The sequence below is a fragment of the Octodon degus genome, unplaced genomic scaffold, assembly GCF_000260255.1.
Source record: "Octodon degus isolate 3935 unplaced genomic scaffold, OctDeg1.0 scaffold00113, whole genome shotgun sequence".
Taxonomy (NCBI): Eukaryota; Metazoa; Chordata; class Mammalia; order Rodentia; family Octodontidae; genus Octodon; species Octodon degus.
The window spans coordinates 1,095,128-1,116,334 of record NW_004524689.1 but is presented as its reverse complement, the minus strand read 5'-3'; the positions used below and the strand labels follow the sequence as shown (position 1 = coordinate 1,116,334).

At 63.4% G+C, this 21,207-nt stretch overlaps 1 protein-coding gene across 1 annotated transcript in view; it reads left to right on the top strand.

Annotated features, from left to right (window-relative positions):
• Positions 1-20,233, top strand: part of Morn1 (MORN repeat containing 1) — a 50,087-nt gene extending 29,854 nt beyond the window's left edge. The window contains exons 9-15 of the mRNA XM_023699485.1: positions 931-1,054; positions 1,351-1,508; positions 10,275-10,408; positions 10,502-10,569; positions 17,873-17,916; positions 20,012-20,102; positions 20,133-20,233. Coding sequence (XP_023555253.1) covers positions 931-1,054; positions 1,351-1,508; positions 10,275-10,408; positions 10,502-10,569; positions 17,873-17,916; positions 20,012-20,102; positions 20,133-20,154 — 641 coding nt within the window. The 3' untranslated portion in view covers positions 20,155-20,233. The remainder of the gene's footprint in view (positions 1-930; positions 1,055-1,350; positions 1,509-10,274; positions 10,409-10,501; positions 10,570-17,872; positions 17,917-20,011; positions 20,103-20,132) is intronic.
• Positions 20,234-21,207: the final 974 nt, after the last annotated feature.

Genomic DNA, 21,207 nt, shown 5'->3' with positions numbered 1-21,207 from the left:
GTGCCCACACTCGGGGTCACGCCTGGTGACCTTTGCTTGGGCGACAGACACGGTAACCTTGACCTTGCTGGGTGCTGTGGGGCGTGCTGAGCTTCGCTCTGGGTGCAGCTGTATGCCCTGGACATTTTCACCCCTGGTCCGTGTCTGCAGTGTTGCTGGGCTGGAGGAGAGCTGAGCCAGCCCAGCCACTCCACGCTCAGAGCAAGGCACCCTGAGAATGCTGGCCGGGGCGTCTGGGCCTGGGAGCCTGGTCCCTGTGAGGCCCTGGCCCAAGGCGACCCTGTCTGAAGCCCCTCTGGCGGGCACCCCGGGGCCTACTGCTTAATGTGTTTGTCTGCAGTTTGCAGAAACCTGCTTGCTTCCAAGTCATCTGAGCCTGGAACATGCCCAGACCCCACAGTGGGCCTGGCCATCCTCCCCACCCTTGTCCACTTGGACACAGCCACCCTGCTGCCACCCACCAGGTCACCTGGGCCAAGTGCTGTCTGCTGTGTCCCCAGGGCAGTGACAGGGGGCCAAAAGCGTCTGCACCTGGCAGCTGGCCCTGGAGTCGGGCACCAGCCTCGTGCCAGGCCCCATGTGGGTAGAGATGGGTCATGGTGGCAGGACTATAGTGAAAGCAGCTTTGCAGGGGACCCAAGCCCTTGGGCAGCACAGTGAGGAGCTCCGAGAGTGTGGGCAATAGGCTGGTGCCCGCAGGCCAGGTGTTGGGGCCCAGAGTCAGACTTGCGGAGTCTAGGGCTTGAGGTGGGGGGCTGTGGCACCGGCTGAGGGGGCCCTGACATCCTGGCCCAAGCAAAGTTACTGGCCGGTGCTGACTGTGGTCACACCAAGTAAGGAGTGGAGCGTTGGGGCAAGGTCCAGGCAAGCCACTGGGCACATCCACTGCCCCCCAGCTCCAGGCTCAGCCTCTGATTTCTCTGCTGGAAGGCGAGAGTGGCCGGGTCCTGCGCATCTCAGCGGGCGTGCGGCGTGTGCAGCTCCCAGCGCACTCGGAGGTCAGCTTCTTCAGGGCGGACGAGGCCCACCTGGAGAAACCCATCGAGACTCCACTGTGAGTAGGCTGTGACACTGGGGTGCCCCTCAGGGGGCTGAGGGGTGAGGAGGACCGGATGGGTGAGCCCCGCCACCGCCACGCCCACGCCCATGGCCACGCCCTTGTACCAGGACTGGCCGGGCAGGGGCACAGCTGGTGGAGACTCAGAATGACCCTGCCTCCCAGGGGCGGCAGGACCACATTCCCTGGGTGCCTCCCTGAGGCCGGTTCCCGGGCTGGGCTGGGCCAGCACCGTCCAGACATGGGTCCCGTGGCCTGGTCCCCAGCCCACTGTGGTGCCGTTTCCTCACCAGTGGGTTCCAGTGCCTCTCCTACCCCCTGTCATGCCCCGCGTCACTGTGGCTGGGGCCCAGAACTGCCACCGCCTCGCTGCCATCCCAGGGAGAGCCAGACTCTGCGCTGGACGCCGGGGCTGTCCGTGGCCAGGCTGACAGTCCCAGCCACCTGCCTGGTGAGTGGAGGTGACAGATGAGCCAGTGTGCTCACAGAGGCCAAGGAAAGAGGAGGCTGGGAGGATGGGCCAGGCGGGGAGCAGGCTGAGTGCTTGGTGGCCGGGAGGCCCCAGCCTGTGACCCAGCAACCCGTAGCACCATTGCATCCCAGGGGAGGGGTGCAACCGCCCGGAGCAGGCAGTCCTGGACCACTTACGTGCTGGTATGGTGGGTGTGGCCTGGGGCTGCCGGGACCCTGTGGTCACACGTGACCTGGCATCTGAGCACGCCCACACAGCCTGAAGGCAGCATCAGCCTCTGGTGTGAGCACAGGCGCAGGCCTCCAGGCTGTCCTGGAGCTGTCACGGAGCAGGTGCCAGCACTGGGCTCCATCCAGGCTGAACTGTGCAGCGCGTGGCCTGGGCTGTGGAGTCGACACTCAGTGTGAGTCCTAGGAGGGGCCAGGGACAGCGTCTTGGTGACCCTGATGAGGTATCTGACCCCCGGGCAGCGGCCAGTGGATTGGGCTCCTCCTGCGCTCCAAAGTGTCCACACCCTGGGCAGCGGGCTTCAGTACTGGATGGGGTCCCCCAGAAGGACCACACACGAGAGCACTGCTCGGCCCCAGTGTGCGGTCTGGCCGACTGACAGGCCCCAGCCCCTGCTGGGGCCCAGACTGCTCAGCCTCCTGGTCAGGAGACTAGCAGGGCCGGTTCGAAAGCTGCAGCCCATCCTGGTAGGTGGCAGATTCCACACCAGGAGTGAGGCCACGACCCACAAGGAGTGACAGGTTCCAGGTACATAGGACCATGTCCCTGCTCATCTCTAGCCACCTGGGTCTTGGGCCCACCCCACCTGCCTGGCTCTCCTGTGACGGGAGCCTGGTTCCCACCAAGGCCCAGGGCGACCTTGCCTACCTGCAGGCCCCAGCCGTCTCCCACCTGCCCAGCCTTCAGCAAGGACACCTCCAGGGCATCTGCCAGGGAGGGGCTGGAGACAGCTTGGCCACGCCATTCCTGCTGCTGCCTCTGGCCACACCACACCAAATGGGAGCCAGGTGACCCCGAGCTTCCTTTTGCCACCAGCCAAAGAACATAGAGCTTGGGAATCCAAAGCAGCTGCACTCGCTGGGAAACATACCTGGAACCCTTTCCCAGGAGCAGTCAGCGGGGACCCATCCCTCCAGCCAGCCCCGCACACTCACCACGCTCACTAGACCCACTCCTGGGAGTCGGGGCCAAGGGCAGTCATGTGGCCCCACACTGGAGATGCCCAGGCTCCACACACACCTGCAGATGTCACTGCCACCCGACGACCACTCCATATGGCAGGGAGGAGCCAGGAGCAGGCTGCCCCGAGGAAGACACCCAGGATGACTCTGGGGCGTGTCCAGGTCACCTCACCCCATGCCGAGCATAGTGACCAGGAGGGCCTCACCTGCACCCTCAGGGCTGAAGTGGTGCCCACCGATTCCCCTTCTTCCTGGCAGACTGCGTGCTTAGACCTGCTTTTAGTAGACAGCACAGTGGCTTCAGCCCCACTGGTGTTTGCTTCTTTATACAAAAACCCCGAGGGAAGGGGAGGCCCCTCCTCAGTCACTGTGGACCCCCATTTGTACACAGAGCAGGGGACGCCAGGGCCTGTCTCGTGGATGCCCCAGGCACTCCCGGTCTCGCAGCCCTGAGCACCGGGTTTGTCATCACCATCGCCGTCATGGGGCTGTGGGACTGCAGGCAGGCACGGGCCGCTGCCCACGAGAGCAGAGCGCCGCCTGAGTCACACCTAAAATTAAAGCAGGCAGGCGGTGCACAAACTGAAGCAATCATCCATGTTTCAGGGCGTTCCTGAGCCGGAGCCAGCAGCAGGGCTGCGTGGGGCCCCGTCCCCAGGTGGGGGGTACCGGCACCCCAGGAGGTGGCCACACCAGAGCCTTGGCAGCCCCGCCCTGCCCAGCTGGGCTTCACCCACGCCACAGGCCGGTGCAGTGGCACAAGCCATGGGACCCACTGTGACACCGGGTCAGCACCACCCTTCCACGCCTAGGCATGAGTCGTCTCCTTCCCAAGGCCGCGTGTCAGTACTGTGTAATTGCCAAACGCATACTCCGTTATTCTGTTGATATGGAATATCCCAGTTGTTTGATTGTTTCTGACTTTGCGGTAGACAGTTTGCATTTCATTGAGAAGAAAAGATTACCTCCCAGACGTGGACAGTGGCCAGATATTCTGAACCCTATTTTGGATAAATTACAGCACCCAGATTTCAGCAACGCAGAACACTGATTTCACATCCAGGAGGATTTTTATATTTAGTCTCCTGACCTTTTGTGATTCCCACCCACGCTCGGCCGTGGAGCCTTTCGTGTGCCCCGTTCCTGGGGGGCGTCTGCCGCAGCCCCGCAATTAGTTCCCATGGCTCCCAGAGCAGGCGCAGTGGTTGTGGACGGACCGCGTGGGCACCAGGACAGGCTCGGGCCCCCCCACGAGTGGGGCTTGGGGACCCACAGCGCGGAGAGGAGGTCACGTCACTTTCCGCCTGCTTTCCACCACCCAGACCTCCCAGGGAGCAGTTAGAGGTGGCCAGTGATGCCTCCTGCTCGAGCGCTGGACGAATGGGTTTGGGCACTCGTGAGATGGGGTCCAGGAGGGACCAGCCGTCACTGGAAGGTGACTCAGAAGTCAAGGTGCCTCTGCTGCTGACGCAGCCCTGCCAATAAAAGTGGAGGAGCGTGGAGCAGAGGTTCCTGGAGATCTCGGCCCCTCCTGGGGACACCACACTTTAGTATTAATTGTCTGTAGCTAATTATGGCAGGGCAGCACGAGAGAGCTGTATTTTTAAAGGGAAGTTGGTGCTATAAATTCCTTTTCCAGGAATCCAGCATATTATATAGAGGGGATGTCCCAGAAAAATACAGTATAAAAAGATACTATGCTGCTTCCAGTGCCAAAACAGGATAAAAGTGGAAGTTCACTTGGATATCAGGGTGCAGTTCTGTGCAAACAGGGTGGGGGATCCTGACAGGTGCCGTGCCCTCTTGGGAAGGTGGCAGGGAGGGCAGGGTGACGCCCCCCAACCCCCGGGCTCTGCCAGCTGTGTAGGCTGAAACGCTCTTAGGCTGCTGTGTTACCGGGTGGGCCTGGCGCTCCCACCCTCTGGCTATCCACTGCACCTACGGCTGCTCTGCCACACCCTGGGGTGATGGCATGTTCCTCTGTCCCCTTCCTCGTGGGGCCCCTGCGGCTGGGTTGTTCCCCAAGCTCCCGCTGTCCTAAACTGTTCAGCCCAGAAAGCCGTGAGGTCCCGTTAGTGAGGTCAGGGTGGGGTGGAGTACAGAGGGAGGTGAGGAGAGCTTTGCATGCTGGGAGATGGGGCTGGAGGGTCACGGTAGGTGTGAGCTGTGTGCACAGTGCCGACATAGACGGTGACACGGAGCATCCCAGAACATGTCAGGGCTGGGTGGGCCTCAGGACCAGGGGCAGGCCACGGAGGGGGCAGTCTGAGACCTGGGCTGCTGGACTAGCTCAGAATGCCACAGGCTTGAGGTGTGGCCACAGGACTTGGGGAAAGAGGGTCCCCTGGGGTCTGCCCCGACACTGCCTTGCAGGGTGGTTATGAAAGGTGGGCGCCCCAGCGCCACCTTGACTGCCCCCATCACCTGATAGGACCTCAGCAAGCCAGGCGGAGGGGTGCTCCTAGGCCTGGCCCACCACCTTGGAAGGCATTGGGATCTCTGCAGTGAGGGACCCCCAAAGCAAGGGCACAGTGACAACTCTGCCTCTTTGGCTCCGCCTGGGCCCTGGGTCCATTCCCACCTGGCCACGGTGCTGGGAGAGGAGCCTGGGGTGGCCAGCAACTGTGGGCTACACTGCTACGTTTCTATAGATGACAGAAGTGCAAGCACACATGCATGTGCATGCACATGCCTGCGTGTGCCTGTGTGTGTGCATGCCTGTGTGTGCATGTGCATGCATGTGCCTGTGTGTGTGTGTTTGCATGTGTGTGCATGTGAGTGTGCATGCCTGCATGTGCGTGTGCATGTGCCTGTGTGTGTGTGCGTGCATGTGTGTGCATGCCTGTGTGTGCACGCCTGTGTGTGTGTGCATGTGCCTGCGTGTGCATGCCTGTGTGTGCATGTGCATGCATGTGTGTGCATGCCTGTGTGTGTGTGTGTGTGTGTGTGTGCATACAAGTACTGCTGCTGGAACCAGGGCCTTGTGTGTACAGGGCAAGCATGCCATCATCCTGTGGAGCGTGGCACTGAGCCCGCAGCCATCCTGTACACCTGTGGCTGCTGCATTTGTGGCTCTACGCATCTCCTGGTGGTTCATTGTGTGGAGCTGGGAATGGGGGAACAGGACAAGGGCCGTGCGTGGAGGGGTCAGGTCTGTCTCCCGCGGGATTTTGCCATGGCAGAGACCCTGGTTCTGCAGAGTGTCCCTGCTCCCAGTCACAGTGAGGACTCTGGGGAGCTTGCAGACCACTTCAGAGCCCACAGTCTGGGACACAGACTGCCCCAGGGACAGCTATGGCCCCACTGGCCCTGCCCAGCCCCCCATTTGCACCCTCTGGGCAGGAGTCTGGCCAGTGGGGGTGCCCAGTCAGCAGTTTCTCCTCGCCGTGCTGCCCACTTTGACCATATGGCCCCGTCCCTCTGTCCACCGCTGTGGAGCCTGTGAGCGCTGGGCCCTGGCAGGCAGTGGTGGAGACAGGCAGCAGGGCTAGGTACGCTGCACAGTGTACAAGCAGCTTGCGGGGGGCTCCAAGGGAAGGTGCGGGCGGGTGGGTGGGGTGCCAGAAGCAGACTCAGAAGCACCCCGAATTAGCCTGGGTCTGGAGGCGGGCTGGGGCACCCTCGCCTGGGCTCCAGGAGGAACTGGGGGTGGAGAAGCTGAGCTGCAGCTGTTCAGGGAGTTCAGCTGGCCTGGAGAGGGAGCCGCTCCTCGGGAGAGACCACGCACACAGGTGCAGGGCAGCCCAGAGCCCCACGCCACACCCGGGAGCTCGGGGCTCTGGTTCCCACTTGGGCCTTGGGTAGGTGGGGAGCATGGGCAGATGGGGCCCAGCTTGGGTCACGTTCATGTCCTGTGCTCAGGGTGCTGGGCTCTTCCCCCAGTGCCACTCGTGGCTCTTGCTGGCCTGTGCTCCAGCCACGGACCCTGAGACCCCAACTGGAAACACGCAGGCTACCCACAACTCCAGGCTGACCCTCAGCCCTCATTCGCTCCCAAAGATTCATTTTTGGAAGCTTGAATTGGAAAATCTTTCTACAGATAACTGTGGTAGAACACACCTGTAGTCCCAGGCTCTGGAAGGCTGAGGCAGAAGGATCTCAAGTTTGAGGCTGGCCGGAGCAACCTATCAAGGCCTCATCTCACACTAAAATTAAAGGGGTGGGGCTGTCACTGTGGCACAGCCCTGGCCTAGCGTGCTGAAGGCCTGGCTCCATCCTCAGTACCGCCAAAGGGTAAACCAACCCAGGCCGAGGTGAGGCGGGTGCAGCTAGGGGTTGGTGTCCCTACCGTGGAGTGTCTCAGCGCTGTCATGGGTCAGGCAGTGTGCCTGGGCCACATGGCCGAGGAGGGCCCAAGGCACTGCTCAGCCGGATGGTGGAGGCTTCAGTGTGTGCAAGCCACGTGGAAGGAGTGCACCTCCACACTCCGGGGTGTCCACATGTGGGTGCACAGGGAGGCCCGGCCCCCACCCTGACGTGCGCTCCACAGCCGGCCCTGACCTCCACAGGGGCGGTGGGCCCTGGGGAAGCTGAGGGACCCCTCGGGGGCCGACCCGGCCCAGATCCTGCCGGGGGCCGCGTGCACCTGAGCGTGGCGAGGCAATGCCCGGCTCTACCGCCTGCACAGCTTCTTGGCTAATGCAGCAGCCGTGGAAGGCTAATGCACTGTGTCCGGCCGCCTCCAGCGAGTCTGCTGCCTGCCCCGCGGGGCCAATAATGTTTTATTTTTTGAATTCACTTAACCGGAGAAAACATCATGGGCTGTAGTGCAGCCCCCTTGCGGCAGGTCCCGGCCCAAGGCAGCCGTTTCACGGTGGCTCCAGCCCTCAAGGCCTTGTTTGTCCGCCATTTCTCCACCTTTCTCCAAGGTGTCCTACACAGGTGATTAGGGAGTCTAATTGGCTCGGCTGTAAAAAGATAATTAATTGACATTTCCCTCCCGAAGAGGTCAGGCTGCCTCTCTTCTGGCCTCTCCCTGGGGCGGCACTGCAACCTTTATCTTGCTGATAGAGCTGTAAGCTGTGTCACTAGAGTCAGCGGAAAGGTTCCGAGGGTGCTCGGCTGGGGAGGGGCACCCCAGCAGCCTCCAGGAGCAGCCCCAACGCCTCAGGCATGCAGTGTGGAAACCGAGCCGCAAGCTCCAGTCCACAGGGGCCTGTGGGGCCACTGCACCGGCTGAAGGCGGTGGGGCTCCTGAGCGGGTGGCCCAGCATGGTCCCTTGGCTTCTGCCGGCTTCCCTTAGGAGTCACCTGCAAGGCCTCGGGGTGTGGGCTCCCCAGCTCTTGCAGAGTCTTTTTTCCTCGGTGGTTGGGACTGACAGGACCATGACTGTGGACATCATGGGTGTCAAGAACAATGGGCATAGAAGCAGCCACCCACCCAGAGCCCACGGGGGCCAGTGAAATCCACCCTGGGGACAAAACAGATGCACCCCAGCTGGGACAAAGGGGGAGGAGGCAGCACCCAGTGGTGGGGGTGGGGGTGCAGGGGGCCCAGCCCCCGAGCAGGGGGACCAGGATGGGTAGAGCTGAAGCACGCGGGCTTGTGGGCCCCCTTGGGCAGAACAGACCCAAGGTCCGCTGGGTAAGGCACAGGCCAGAGGCAGAGCAGGGCTGGGAGCCCGAGGACCCGTCCAAGTGTACAAAGCCCAGGACAGGAGGCAGGAGAGACTGGGGGACGTGGCCTGGGGCAGCTGTGCAGGGAGGGAAGAGCTGGATTCCCACGGCTGTGCTATGGACAGCTGGCAGGCACCGGGGCAGGAGCTGCGTCCTCGGGGGAGCGTGGTGCATATGTGCGGAAGAGCACAAAGCTGCAGCAGGGAGGATGGCAATGGGCCAGGGGCGGGGGCACAGTCGCCCCACACTGTGGAGTCCCCTTCTGTGCCCTGCAGGGTGGCACCTGGGGGACCCCAGCTGCTACCCCACATCCCAGGGCTCCCCTCCCCGCTGCCTCAAGGTCCCCGAGGACAGGTGGTGGGGATGCCATGTCGCCTCTGGACACCATTGCACGAGCGACCCTGCACGGCTGGGCAGGAGCAGTGTGCCAGACCCAGGCCGGCACGTACCAGGTTGGACATCCAGCCGCGGCTTGTGCTCAGTGTGTCTCCTGGAGGCAGAGCTGGTGTCCCCCATCCCTGCTCTGACTTACGTGGGGCCCAGGAAAGGGGCCGGGCGAGCAGGACTCACCCCAGCATCTGGTCTGGGCACCTGGGGGCACGGTGCTCATCGCCAGGAAAGGACATGGGACCCAGCCTCCCAGCAACCTCACAAAGAAAAGCCAGCTTCAGCCTTTGCCTTCTGAGACCAGGATCCAGGTCCATGTGGCCAGGTGGCCGTGCCCAGCCAGGTTCTGAGGACGAGGGAAGTGACAACCTGAGAAGTGGCCCCAAGCCTGGCTGTCCTGAGTGGGGTCAGGCTCCCCAGGATTTGGGTTCTCCTGCTGGGTTTCTCTGGAGCTGGTCCCCACAGCCTCGCCATCGCCACCCCAGCCCCTGCATTGTGTGCTGCTAAGCGGACAAGCTAGACCCCACTCCCCCGTCTATAAGCCAGCTTCTCACGGCCCCACGCAGTCAGCACAGAGCCAGCCGGTTTCAAGGTGCTGCTTCCTGCTGGAAACGCTTGCTGGCTCTCGGTATGCGCAGCACGTGCAGGCGCACCCTCCCCGGGGCATCCGCCCCGACCATGAGCACAGTCACCTTGCCAGGCTCAGCTGGCCAAGTCAGGAGGGGCCCTGTGTGTGGCTGCCACGTCACACCTGCAGCCTGTGGAGCCCACAGTGCATTAAGAATGGAAATGGCTCCCAGGCACTGCCCCACCAAGTACACAGGGCAGCAGTGGGAGGGAGGGAGCCATGCGCAGGGACGTCCTTGCAGGAGCGGGCCCGACTTTTGATGCCACACTGCAGAGGAAATGAAGGCGCCCCTGGGAAAATAACTCCCACCTGTGACTCCGTGGTCCCGAGGCTGATGCCCTCTTCTGCACGCCCCAGGGCACAGATCAGAGACTCCCCTCTTTCCCTGGTCTCCAGGGGCCTCAGGGGCTGAGGCAGGCCACTGCACACTCCCCTTGCTCCGAGCATCTTAGCCCACACCACCCTGTCCACACCACCCTGTCCACACCACCCTGCCCACACCGCCCTGTCCACAGTGCGCTATCCACACTGCCCGCCCTACACCAGCCTGTCCACACCACCCTGTCCACACTTCCCTGCCCACAGTGTGCTGTCCTCCCTACACTGCCCTGTCCACAGCGCCCTATTCACACTTCCCCCCGCAGTGTGCTATCCACACCACCCTGCCCACACCGCCCTCCCTACATTGCACTGTCCACGCTGGCCTGTCCACACTGCCCTGTCCGCACTCAGGTTGGCCCATGGGGCATGCCGGACAGGGTCCACCCTCGAATGGGCCCTGCCTTCCGCGTGCGTGTAGAGCGCCTGGGCCTGCTCCCTACCCTTACGGTCATCCGTACTCGGAGACCAGCTCACAAGCTGAATGCGGCTCTTGGTGCCTTGTTTGGTGACTCAGACTTTTTCTTGTTCGGGGCGCCTTCCCAGCCAGGGCAAAGGAGCCCCCGAGTCCTGGAGACCACCGGCGTGCAATCCAAGGCTGCGCAGAGTTCGCAGATGTCCTCCTGGGGCCGCACCCGCCTGGCCTCCAGCCCTTCCTAGCTCTGGATAGCCCCAGCCAGGTGAGCACCAGGGCCAGGGCAGCTGGAAGGGTCTGGCCCCTCCGCCTGTGCCAGCCCCCCTGAGCCCATCCTCTCCCACCCCTGGCCCTCTAGCAGGCCGACAGCAAGCACGGGGACAGCCTGAGCCCAGCGAAGATGGCGCCTATCCCCTGCAGCACCAGGTAGGAGCGTGGACCGCTCACAGGGTTTCTAGGGGCTGTAGGCTCTGGCCACGTGTTACAGCACAACTGCCCCAGACAAGGGATCTGCAGGGGGCACAGCTTAGAGGAGCCCCTGAGGCAGGCTCAAGAAGGCAGTGCCCTGTGGGGCTGCCTGCAGCCAGGCAGTAGGACTATGGCCCCCATGGGCCCACGGTGGCAGCAATCCCCTCACCCAGGCAGTATGCAGGAGCACAAGGTAGAGGCATAGACCCCACATGCACCTGCACGCCATGACTGGTCCTGTTTTCAGAGGGGGAAACTGAGGCACAGGGACTCAGAGCTTAGCAATTGCTTGACCAAACCAAGTGTGACAGATCCAAAGGCTGTGTGTCACATAGCAGAAGCCTGGGATCTGTCCCTCTGCCCCTCAGAGCTTGTGGTGGCTGATCCCAGCCCCTACTGGGACAGAGACACCTGGCAGGATGTCCTCGGCCCTCACGCTGGCCCAGGTGTCATGGGGGACTCGCTGGGTCCCTGCCAGGGCCCCCCACCCCAGCCTGCCAGGCACTGCCTGGTCTCAGGGACAGAGCCTGTGTTGTTCAAACCTTGGTGGAGCAGTGGCAAAATGCCCACAGTGAGCCAGGCATGGGGCTGAGCTACCCCAGATGCTCCGCATGACCGTGCCAGGTGCCCTGTGCCCTGTGCCCACCCAGCACACACGCCACGGCCGCAGCCCAGCATAAGCCAGCACGGGGGGACCAGGCCGAGGAGTCGCCGCTTGCTCCGAGGCCATGGGCAGGCGGCCTGCTCGTCCTCCCGCCTCACCAGCCCATGCAGGGGTCTCAGCGTGCCACAGGCTAGAGTCACTGGGGTCCCAGAATCATAGTTCGTGGGTCCCAGATGTCCCGGGCTGCCTCGCGAGTTGTGGGTTGCAGCGCCACCTGTGCACTTGCATCTCTTCGGGCCTCTGGGGATCCCCGGGCCCACACTCGCTTCTGGGCTTCCCAGGTTCTGCTTTCTGGGTATGGAGGTCACGGAGAACGCTTCCCACTGAGGTGTCTCCAGGGCCGTGCTCGCTCCAGTGGCTCGCCACAGGTGACAGGCGCATCTGCCCGTCCCAGGGATGCCAGCCCCAGCCGGCTCCTGCTACCACCTCCAGTTCTCAGAGCCACCTGTGCCCGTGGCCGGGGCGGGGCTTAGCCCGACCACCCTGGACGGGCGAGGCAGCCTGAGCCCAGGCGGTGCTGCTCCCCACCGTCCAGCCTGGCCACACCGAATCCCACGTGCTAAGAGCACCCTGTGGCTACCGAGATGGGTCCCCGAGGCAGGCGCATGCAACGGCCTCCCCGCTGTACCTGGACACCGAAGCCAGTGGCTGGCTGCTGCCCTCCCTGACACGCAAGAGGTCAGGTGCCCCATGCCTTGCTGGCAAAGAGTAGGGCCAGGTGCCCCTGCGGCCACACTGGAGACCCTTGGTCCCAGGACTGGACATGAGGTGCGGGGTCAGCCAAGAGGGCTGGACTGCTGGGGCACTGGCATCCAGGCACCGTGGCCCCAGGTTCAGAGCAAGGACCCAGCTGTCCTTCCTAGATGGCCCTGCTCAGGCAAGGGTGGGGGCACTGCCTGTGCTGTTGGGGTCCCCCCGGGACAGTCAGGGTAGCCAGGCAAGGGAGAGCCTACAGCATGCCCCTGTAACTCAAAACAACTCTGCATCCACCCCCGGACTCCACAGTGGGCAGCAACGCTGGTGCCCACTGGGGCGCTTCCCTCCCAAGCCCCGCTCAGCAGCTCTGTCGCATCCGCATCCACTGGTTGGAGGGGAGAGTGGCGGCCACCCTGATAGCCGGAGGCACAGCTCTGGATTATCTTTGACAAGGAAAATGACCTAATAGGCACCTCATGTCCCGGGGGTGGGGGTGGGAGGGTGGAGGGTACCCAGTCTGTTTCCTGGGCACAGAGCCCAGGGAAGTGCCTAGCCCCATCCCACCCACCCATGTGAGCCCTCGGGGCCTGGTCACCTGTGACCGCAGCATGCTGGGAGGCTGAGGCAGGAGGATCACAGACACTGGCTCAGCCTGGGCAACAGAGCCACTCAGTGAGGCCTGCCTTCAAATAAAAACAAGGTCCGGGGGTTGGGCTCTGTGTGAAGGCCCTGAGTTCATGCCCAGCACCAGGAAGGAGGTGGCAGCTACTGGAGCCCCAGCAGGGGCCCCCAGAGACCCCAGCACCAGCTCCTGCTCTGGAAGAAGTCGCCACCAGGTCGGGTCATACAGCACCCAGCAAGGACGGCTGGCTGTGGGGTGTTGTGTGTCTGTCCACTCAGCGCTGGACACAGCTCATGCAGGGGACCATGGCAGCAGCCATTGGGGCAGCAGGCAGGGGCTTGAAGAGCCGCGGTGGCCCAGCTGGGCTGTGCCTGTTTCCTGGGCGGGAGCCTTGGGAGACCCCGGCCGGCCACATTCCTGTGGAGGCATTCCAGGCACAAGGCTGTCCCACCACGGGAGCCGGCCTGTTGCTCCCAAAGCAAAGTGAGATCATGGGGGGCGGGGGGGGGCCGCGGCCATGAGCTGATATGGCTCCGTGAGCGTCCGCAGGACCCTGCTCCCACTGAAGCCCGAGCCTCCAGCCCGAGGAGGAGATAAATGCAGCAGCCGCGGGCCCGTGGAGGACAGAATCTGTTGCCCAGGCGTGTGCTGGGTGCCCAGTGGCTCCTGGTGCCTCTTGCAAAGGATCCAGCCCTGGAGGCCATTGGAGCCCCTCCTCCTGCTTCTGGAGGAAAATGAGTTTGAGACTTTCGTGACCGGTCACTTAAATCTGTCACTAGGCCAACACAGATGGCCTATCAATTTATTTATTTATTTTTTACTTGAAAAGACAGTTGACAGTGGGCAGTCCCCACCCCCCATGCTGGTCAGGGTGACCACACACCCCCAGGTCCTGCTCTGCCCACACCTGGCCAGCCACTTGGGCAGGGCCAGCCCAGGAAGGGCTCCTCTGCGGACCTGCAGTAGGCGGGAAGCTTGCCCACCGCCACTGATGGCTCTGAGGACCTAGACAGACCGGATGGCCCCAGTCCTGCCTCGAGCAGGAGCCCCAGCTCCCACCACAGTCGAGGCCTGCAGAGCCACGGGGCTGTGGAGCGTGACTCAGACAGCCTCAGGGCCCTGCGCGCAGACGGCACCCCCTCAGAGCACAGTAGACTGGAAACTCGCAACCCACAGGCTCCTGCTGGGGTGTGGGCACCCGGCTCAACCAGGCCAGCTCAGGCTGCAGCAGGCTGTCCCAGTCCACATGGCCTGGCTGCCCTGGGCACGTGCCTGTGAGTAGATGCAGGGAACCCCAGGGTCCTGAAGGGTGTGGGTATGAAGCCCAGGCCACCGGGGAGAACTCAGGCGCAGCTTCAGGGCACCAGGGCAGAGGCTGGCCTGGGGTGGCTGTGTCCAGGGGCAGCTGGGGCATGGTATCCAGAGACAAAAGAACGGTCCTTGAGCTGGTGCTGCAGGGAGCAAGAGAGCGTTCAGGGCTGAGGCCGCGGGCCGCCCCATCAGGCACATCCCTGCCCCCAGGAAGCCCCCCGGCAGAGCTCAGGAAACAGGCAGGTGGCCTCGGTCCTCATTCCTTAGTGAGCTCGTAAGTTCTGAAAAGTGAGCCCCGTCCTGTCCAGGCAGGAAACAAACTGGGCAGGTGCACAGCCGGCGGCAGCAGCTGGGCACGGATGTCCCCATGCCGCGGGCGCCCTAATCCCTGCGCAGCGGCTGCTTCCCGCCTGCCTTGGCTCCAAGGAATGGCCCGAAGCAAACAGGGCTCGCGGAGGGCGCCTGCTATCAGAGAGGGCCCCAGAGACTCCAGCTGCAGTGCCACCCTCTGCCCACACGCTGCCCAGTGCAGTCCCAGAATCTGTGTCCACGGGAGTCAGGCCATCCTTCCCTGGGCTCACGTCCTCGATGAACAGGTGACAGTGTCTCTGCACGCATTCCCACGGCTCCAGCTCTCTAGGACGGACCATGGTGGGGGGCCACATGGTCCCTCCAGGAGCCGGCGAGGTGCCCCATCCCCGCAGTCCCCCGACACCATGCTCCAGGCCTTGCCCTTTCAGCTCAGATGCATTTTGGGGCTCCGGGACTGAAGCTCCCTGGGCTGAGTGTCGTCCCTGTGGCCCAGAGAGCTTCAGTGGCCAGGCTCATGAGGACAGGCCCATCGCCAGGTTCCCCAGGAGAGACCGTCCACCTCACAGATCTGCACACCAGCTTCCATGGCTAGTTAAGCGACTGTCACTTTCCAGGCCAGCACTGCTGTTCCAGAGGGACATGCAGTATGGGTCTTGGGATGCCACCATCAGCACCACGTGGCCTGTGGACAGGAGGCAGGGGGTGCCACTGCAGGGGGCACTGCCCAGAGCCAGCTGAGCACCCTAGCAGGTGCAGAAGCTGGGATGGACTGGGCCCGAAGAGCCCTGGCCACACCCAAGCAAAGCTCTTTGGGTCTGAAGGGGGTTCTGGTGCCTGTCCTTTTCACTGTCCTTCACGGTCTTGGGATTGGGGCCATGGAAGGGGCGCTGTGGCCTCAGTGGTTCCGGGCAGCAGAGACATCACAGAAGCGACAGCCCCAGCAAGGAGAAGGGTGGGACACACTCCGACTGGGCGGGGCTCTGGGCCTAGGCCCGACAGTGCCCCCACTCTGTGTCCCTCCCTGCCCTGTGGTCCCTCAGAGATCACATGGTCCTAGAGAAAGGAGAGACAGCCTTTGTGTCCCAGGGCGCCCACCGTCTCCGGCCTCAGTGTACACCACAGGGACCCAAGATGAGGTCGGGATGGGGGCAGGGTCTCCTCGGGGCCTGGGACAGTGTAGGTAGCCTTGGCAAGAGCTGCGGCCTCCAGAGGCGTCACCACCCTCGCACCCAGCCCGGGTCCTCCCTCACCTTGAGAGCCTGCTGAACCTGGGCTGCTGCTGAGCTGTCCCCCAGATGGTGTGACAGCTTGGAAATGAACAAGTGAAAAGCGGGGAAAGAGACCCAAGCCAGATGCTCAGACACCGGGCACGGAAGGGGGCAGGACGGTGACATCCAGGGGCCCGACACCGGGCATGTGTGTTGTGGGCCCAGGGGAGGCCTGCGCAAGCTTGGTGCCCTGAGGCAAGGAACCAGGACTGGGCAGTGTGGGTGCTGAGGCAGAGGAACCCCTGAGCCCAGCAGGGCTCTGCCCTGCACACTAGTGGGGGAAGGGTGACCAAAGAGCAGGGAGAGAACCCCGGAGGGCCGGGCCCAGTGGCCAAGCACACGCGGCCAGGCGGGACACAGGGTGGCGCAGGCTCACCCCTGGGCTTCCGGGTAGTCACCCCCACCTGCACCCGCCTGGCGAACCTTGGAATCACGTCCCAGAAGACTTATGCTGTCCCCAAGTAACAGCAGCAACAAGAACATTCACAGGGGTCCACAGATAGCCAGCACCCTCATGGTGAGGTTCCCTGCATCTGGGATCTGACCAGAGAGCCCTCAGCAAGCAGAGAATGCAGAGGCTGATGGGAGAGCCGGAAAGGCCCTTTTTGCCACAACCAGGAAGACTGGCAGGCTCGAGCCAGCTGCCACTGCTGCTAGACGCCTTGTGTCTCCTTGTAGGTTTCTGAGCAGAAGGTGGGCAGAGACCAGGAGAGGCGGGTACTTGGGAGTCTGTGTGAGAGCCCAGGTTTGTTCCTTGCGCCCAAAACAGCTGGAGGTAACAGCGAGTATGGGGAGGGAGCACATCAGGTGGGACACGGCATGGACCTCGCAGAAAGAAAGACGGCTACAAGGACAGGGCCACTGAATGCCCAATGGCAGCCCCCAGGGGATGGGACGGGCCGGACACGTGGGCTACAAGCCACCAAACCCAGCTGCAGCTGGAGACCCAATGAGGGAGGCAAAGAAAGGCTTCAGAAAAGAGCTACACTTTTTAATTAGGACAAATTTTTGTCAAATTTAATGGAGAAAATAAAGAGCCTCAGACTCCAGAATGCCCATGAGCCGAAAGCACACCCAGTTAGGAGGAAGGACCTAGGCCTAGCACCAGGCCTCCCCCAACCAGGTCCCGGTGCCCGGTACACAGCGGGTGCTCATCCGAGGTTCTGGGGCCTCCCGTGCTACTGGGTGCTTCTGCTCCAGCCTGCCTGGATCCCGGCCTGCGTGGAACCTGGCCCCAGGCCCACCCCAGGCGGCCACCACACCACCTGGTAATCTGCCGCTAGTCCTGGCTCCTGGCTCCCTGCCCTGCCTGGTTCCGCTGTGGTCCTCAAAGCCCTGGGGTGCTGCAGGACCTGGGAGTCTTGTAACAGAGCTGGCGGGCAGCAGCCTGTAGCCTTCCTGGGTGCTAAATTATTTATCTCTCTCCCCTCCTCCTCTGCACTTCCGTCTTTAATGTGACTCCTGGGGCCCGGCCCAGGCCCATTTCTCTCCACTCAAAAAGAAGTCATTTGAAAAAAAGTCATTCGGAAATCTCTTGTCATTACCATACCAAGGACACTTAACTTTCCAGAGGGGCAGAGCTGACCTGTCCCCAAGCCCTGGTGCTTCCAGTAGCGCTGGGATCTTGGTCCCCAGCTCCAGCTCAGCCAGCGACAGACATGGGGTCCCAGTCTAGAGGCCTGGATGGAATGGATGGATTCACAGTCCACGACACAGCCAGCCATGCACTCGGCCTTGGATGGCAGCCGGAAGACTGGCCTGGTGGCCACCCCAGCACAGGCGAGGCGAAAGGCTGGGCAGAAACAGGTGTGGGTCAGGCTCTGCTCTCCAGGCCCCTTGTGGTGAGCTGGCTGCAGGTGCTGCTAGGGTAGGCAGGGTCACCCATCCCCACTGCAGATCGGGGACAGGGGTGGGGAGTTGAAGCCCTTCCATGGGACCCGTGTTCAGATGCAGGCAGCTGTGGCCAGTGTGGGAGTCTCAGTCACTCCGACAGTGAGGCCCAGGACAGGCCTCCTCTGCTGTGCACCCGAGTATGGAGGAGCCAGCTGATACTGGCCTTGGTCCTTCGAGGGACACGGCAGTGCCATCGGCTTTGCCCGGCTGACTGTGCCAACAATTGCTGCTGGAAGTGGTGCAGTCCTTGGTGCCTCCAGGGAGTCCCAGGAGCAGCTCAGCCTGCGGCATGGGGCGATTTCCACACAGCTGCCTGGTGTCCCTGGGCTGCTCAAGGACTGGAGGGCGGAGATGCAGCCTCAGGACTCTCCAGTGTAGACACGAGGTGTGGACAGGCGGACAGGGCCCAGAACCTACTCAGCTGTGCCTGCTGGGCCCGTCAGAGCCACTGCCCTGCTCAGGGTGCAGGACTCAGGTGACCCCTTCTCCCCACAGGCCCGACAGGACTGCAGTGGACCTAGCGTCCGAGCTGTACCCAGGTAGGCAGAGCCGTGATATCCATGGGCCAGTGGGACAATAGGGGGGCAAGGCCTGGTACTCAGACCCATGGGCTGGGCACCTGAGGGCAGTACAAGCTCTTCTGGGGCCCAGATGAGGAGAGGCCTCAGGGCTGGGGGCCAGTGGGAGCTTGGGCTCCAGAACGACGCAGAGGTGGGCTAGCAGGGCTCAAGGAGAACGTGGTGGTAGGGAGCAAAGGCGTTGGGTGGCCAGGCACCTCCTCGGGGGCCAGGAGCTGCGGCTGCCTGCACCAGTGGTGGCCCAGGAAGCAAAGGGTCAGGATCGGGGAAGGGGCACCACTCATCCAGCACCATGCTACCATGGTTGCCCACCCAAGTCCAGGGCAGCATGGGGCCGGGCGAGGCCTGGGCAGCGTCCGCGGGTTGAGCTACACCCTGCAGAGCCTGGCCTGGGTCTCCCAAGCACCCCAAGAATGTGAAGTTTCACCAAACCTGAGACAATGATGGTGTCATCGCCACCCCAGGTTGGATCCTTGGGAGGGCCTGGGCCCTGGCACCCGAGGTGCATCCAGCAGAGGGTGCCTCTGCTCTCACCCGACAGAAATGACCCTACCGTGGGGCCTCCAGGCCTGGCCAGGAGGGCGGGCTCCATGTCCAGGCTCACTTCTCACGGGTCCCCAGAGGCTCCCGGAGCAGGGACAGGGCCCTGAGCCAGGAGGGGGCAGGACTCCAGGGTAGCGCAGCAGGTGTGACCGCCCCACCCTGGGCTCTTGGGCATAGCGTGGGCACCCAGGGCCTGGTTCCCAGGGAAGCAGATGGGCACTGGGGTCCCCAGGGCTTGGGGCCACTGACCATTTGGTGCTGCAAGGAGACTGCTGGGTGGCAGCCCCTCAGCCCACAGGGTCACGTCCCAGACAGGCGTCTGGCAGAGGCTGCTGCTTTCCAGGCTGCGGCAAGGATTCAGACTTTGGGCCACAGAGTGAAGTCAGGGCTGGCCAAGCCCCAGGGCCGGCACCAGCCAAGGGACCCAGGCCCTGGCCCCTCCTGCAGCCTTCCTGTCCCCGAGCGGCCCAGCGTGGGGTCAGCTCAGGCCTGGGCCTGGTTGCGCACACTGCCCGCCGAGCTCACGCCGGCCCCCTGGCGGCCGCCCTTGGCCGGCTGAGCCGTGTTCTCAGCAGCGCCTGGAGACGGCTGCTGAGAACCCGCGGCCGGCCGCGTCGCTATGCGCAGCTTCCCCTCCGCCGCCAGGGAGGCGGGCCTGCTGCTGCGCCAGCTGCAAATGTGCGCCCTCCCGCCCGGGACGAGCCCCGGAGGCCGAGGGGCTGGCTCAGGCGGCAGATTCCTTCGGGCCCCTGAGGCCCGCTCCCGTCCTGCCAGGAACGCGCAGGCGCCCGCAGCCCTCGGCCCGGCCGAGGTGGACAGTGACCGCCCGTTTTCCAGCCTGGTGTCTGGAATGTCGATTTGCCCTGCTCGGTGGTGTGGGCGACTCCTGCCCCCAGTGCAGCTGCGGCCGCATTCCTGGTGTGAGCCCCGGCCAGCCGGGAGCTTTTTTCCCTCTCCGGTGCCAGCCCTGGCGGGCTCAGGGGAGGGGAGAGGACTGTCTCTATGGCAACCTCCCTTTTTGTTATTTCTTATTTTCTTTTTTATGGTTTCTCCAACTTTGAAGCTCTCCAGACAGTTTACAGGCTGCAGAAAGGAAAAGCACTCTTCCTCCTCCCCTGGAGCCCCCAGCAGGGCCGCGGCAAGGGCAGGCAGTGCTCTAACATGCCTCCAAGCAGTTCGGAGGAGATGAGTTGCTTTCCCCCAACAGAGTCCCTCAGCCATGTGGCCCAGTGGACATGGGGGGCCCCGTGGCCAGGGCCTGGACAGCGGCCCAGCCCCAGGCCTCAGCGGTTGCAGCTCCAGCGCCGGCTCCAGGGCGGCTGCGGCCCCCCAGGCAGTGCCCCTCGGGCTCCTTTCTGCGTGTTCGCTGACCAAGCGCCCAGCAACCTGGAGAAGGGCAGGGCGGGCCTAGAGCCCCAGAAAGGCGTGGCAGGTCCTGGGCAGGTGGGAGCAGGCTGAAAGACCTGTGGGGTGCCACTGGGAGCCGAAGGACCAGCAGTGCCCCGCCTTGCAGGGGAGTATGTGGTCATGATCCAGGACGTGACGTCGCCTCCGTTCCTGGGCCACGCGCTGCCTCCTGCCTTCAAGCACCTGCGCATCCTGCCGAGGGGCAGCTGGCACCCCTAGCCCTGAAGAGGGCTCCAGGACCAAGCCTGAGGTGAGCCCCACAGACGGCCCTGGAACAGCCTCCTCCCACAGAGCCCGTGCCACATTCCCAACAGCTGGGACACGGGGTAGGGGCATGTGACTCCCCAGCCGATGGCTTCAATAAAACACTCAGCAGCAGCTCCAAGGCCTCGTGCAGACATGTGGCGTGGGCAGGACCTGGCTGTGTCCCTGGCCAGCACCCAGAGTCCACAGGCGTCCATTCCCAGGCCAGGAAGGTCTCCCCTGGAGTCTTCCGCCAGGCTGGGCCAGAGTCAGGGGTGGCAACCAGGAGGGGACGGGGGTGGCCAGGGTTCAGAGTTGCCTCTGACAGGCCTTGGCTGCCGAGGATAACTGGGTAGCTGAAATTTGGCCACGTGGGAGATGCCCAGAGACCCCACCTCCTGGGTGCCCCTCCAGCCCCAGCTTGGCCATGCCCAGTTGGTACACATGCCTACCTGGTAGGGCATCACACTCTGCAGCCCCAGTGTCAGGCATGGCCCACCCTCTCCCAGGCTTTGCCAAGAGGTTGCTGTTCCCCGCCACCCACGTCAGCCGCAGGAAGGGGCATCAGGTGAGGGAGCCTGGCAGGCAAGCTGTGGCGAGCGCCATCCATGTGCCTAACAGTTGCCCCTCTGCCTGAGGGGGTGGGCTTGCCCCTGTGGACCCCACGCCTCCACCCCTTGCCCCGCCTGCTACCCCACTGGAACAGCAGCTTCACCTAGAGGGATGCCCGGGCACCTAGGGCTTGGGCTGTGCCCAGCAGAGCCGTCCAGTTTCCAGGACACCACCACGCTCCGCCTACCCAGGTGCACCCTGGAGGACCCACCCTGGACAATGTGCCCACTGGAGGTCTCGCTCTGCCTTCCCCTCCCGCCTGCTAGTCAGGCCTGCATGGAAGGGGGTCACATGCGGCCCGACTCCCAAAGCTGCCACTGCGCACCTCAGACACAGCAGCCCAGCCCAGAGCTTTTTCTGCTTCAGGAGGGAACCACATTTCTGTCAAAAGCAAAACAGAGAAAATGATGTTTCAATTTAGGAAAACAGAGTGGCTGGGAACGGCTG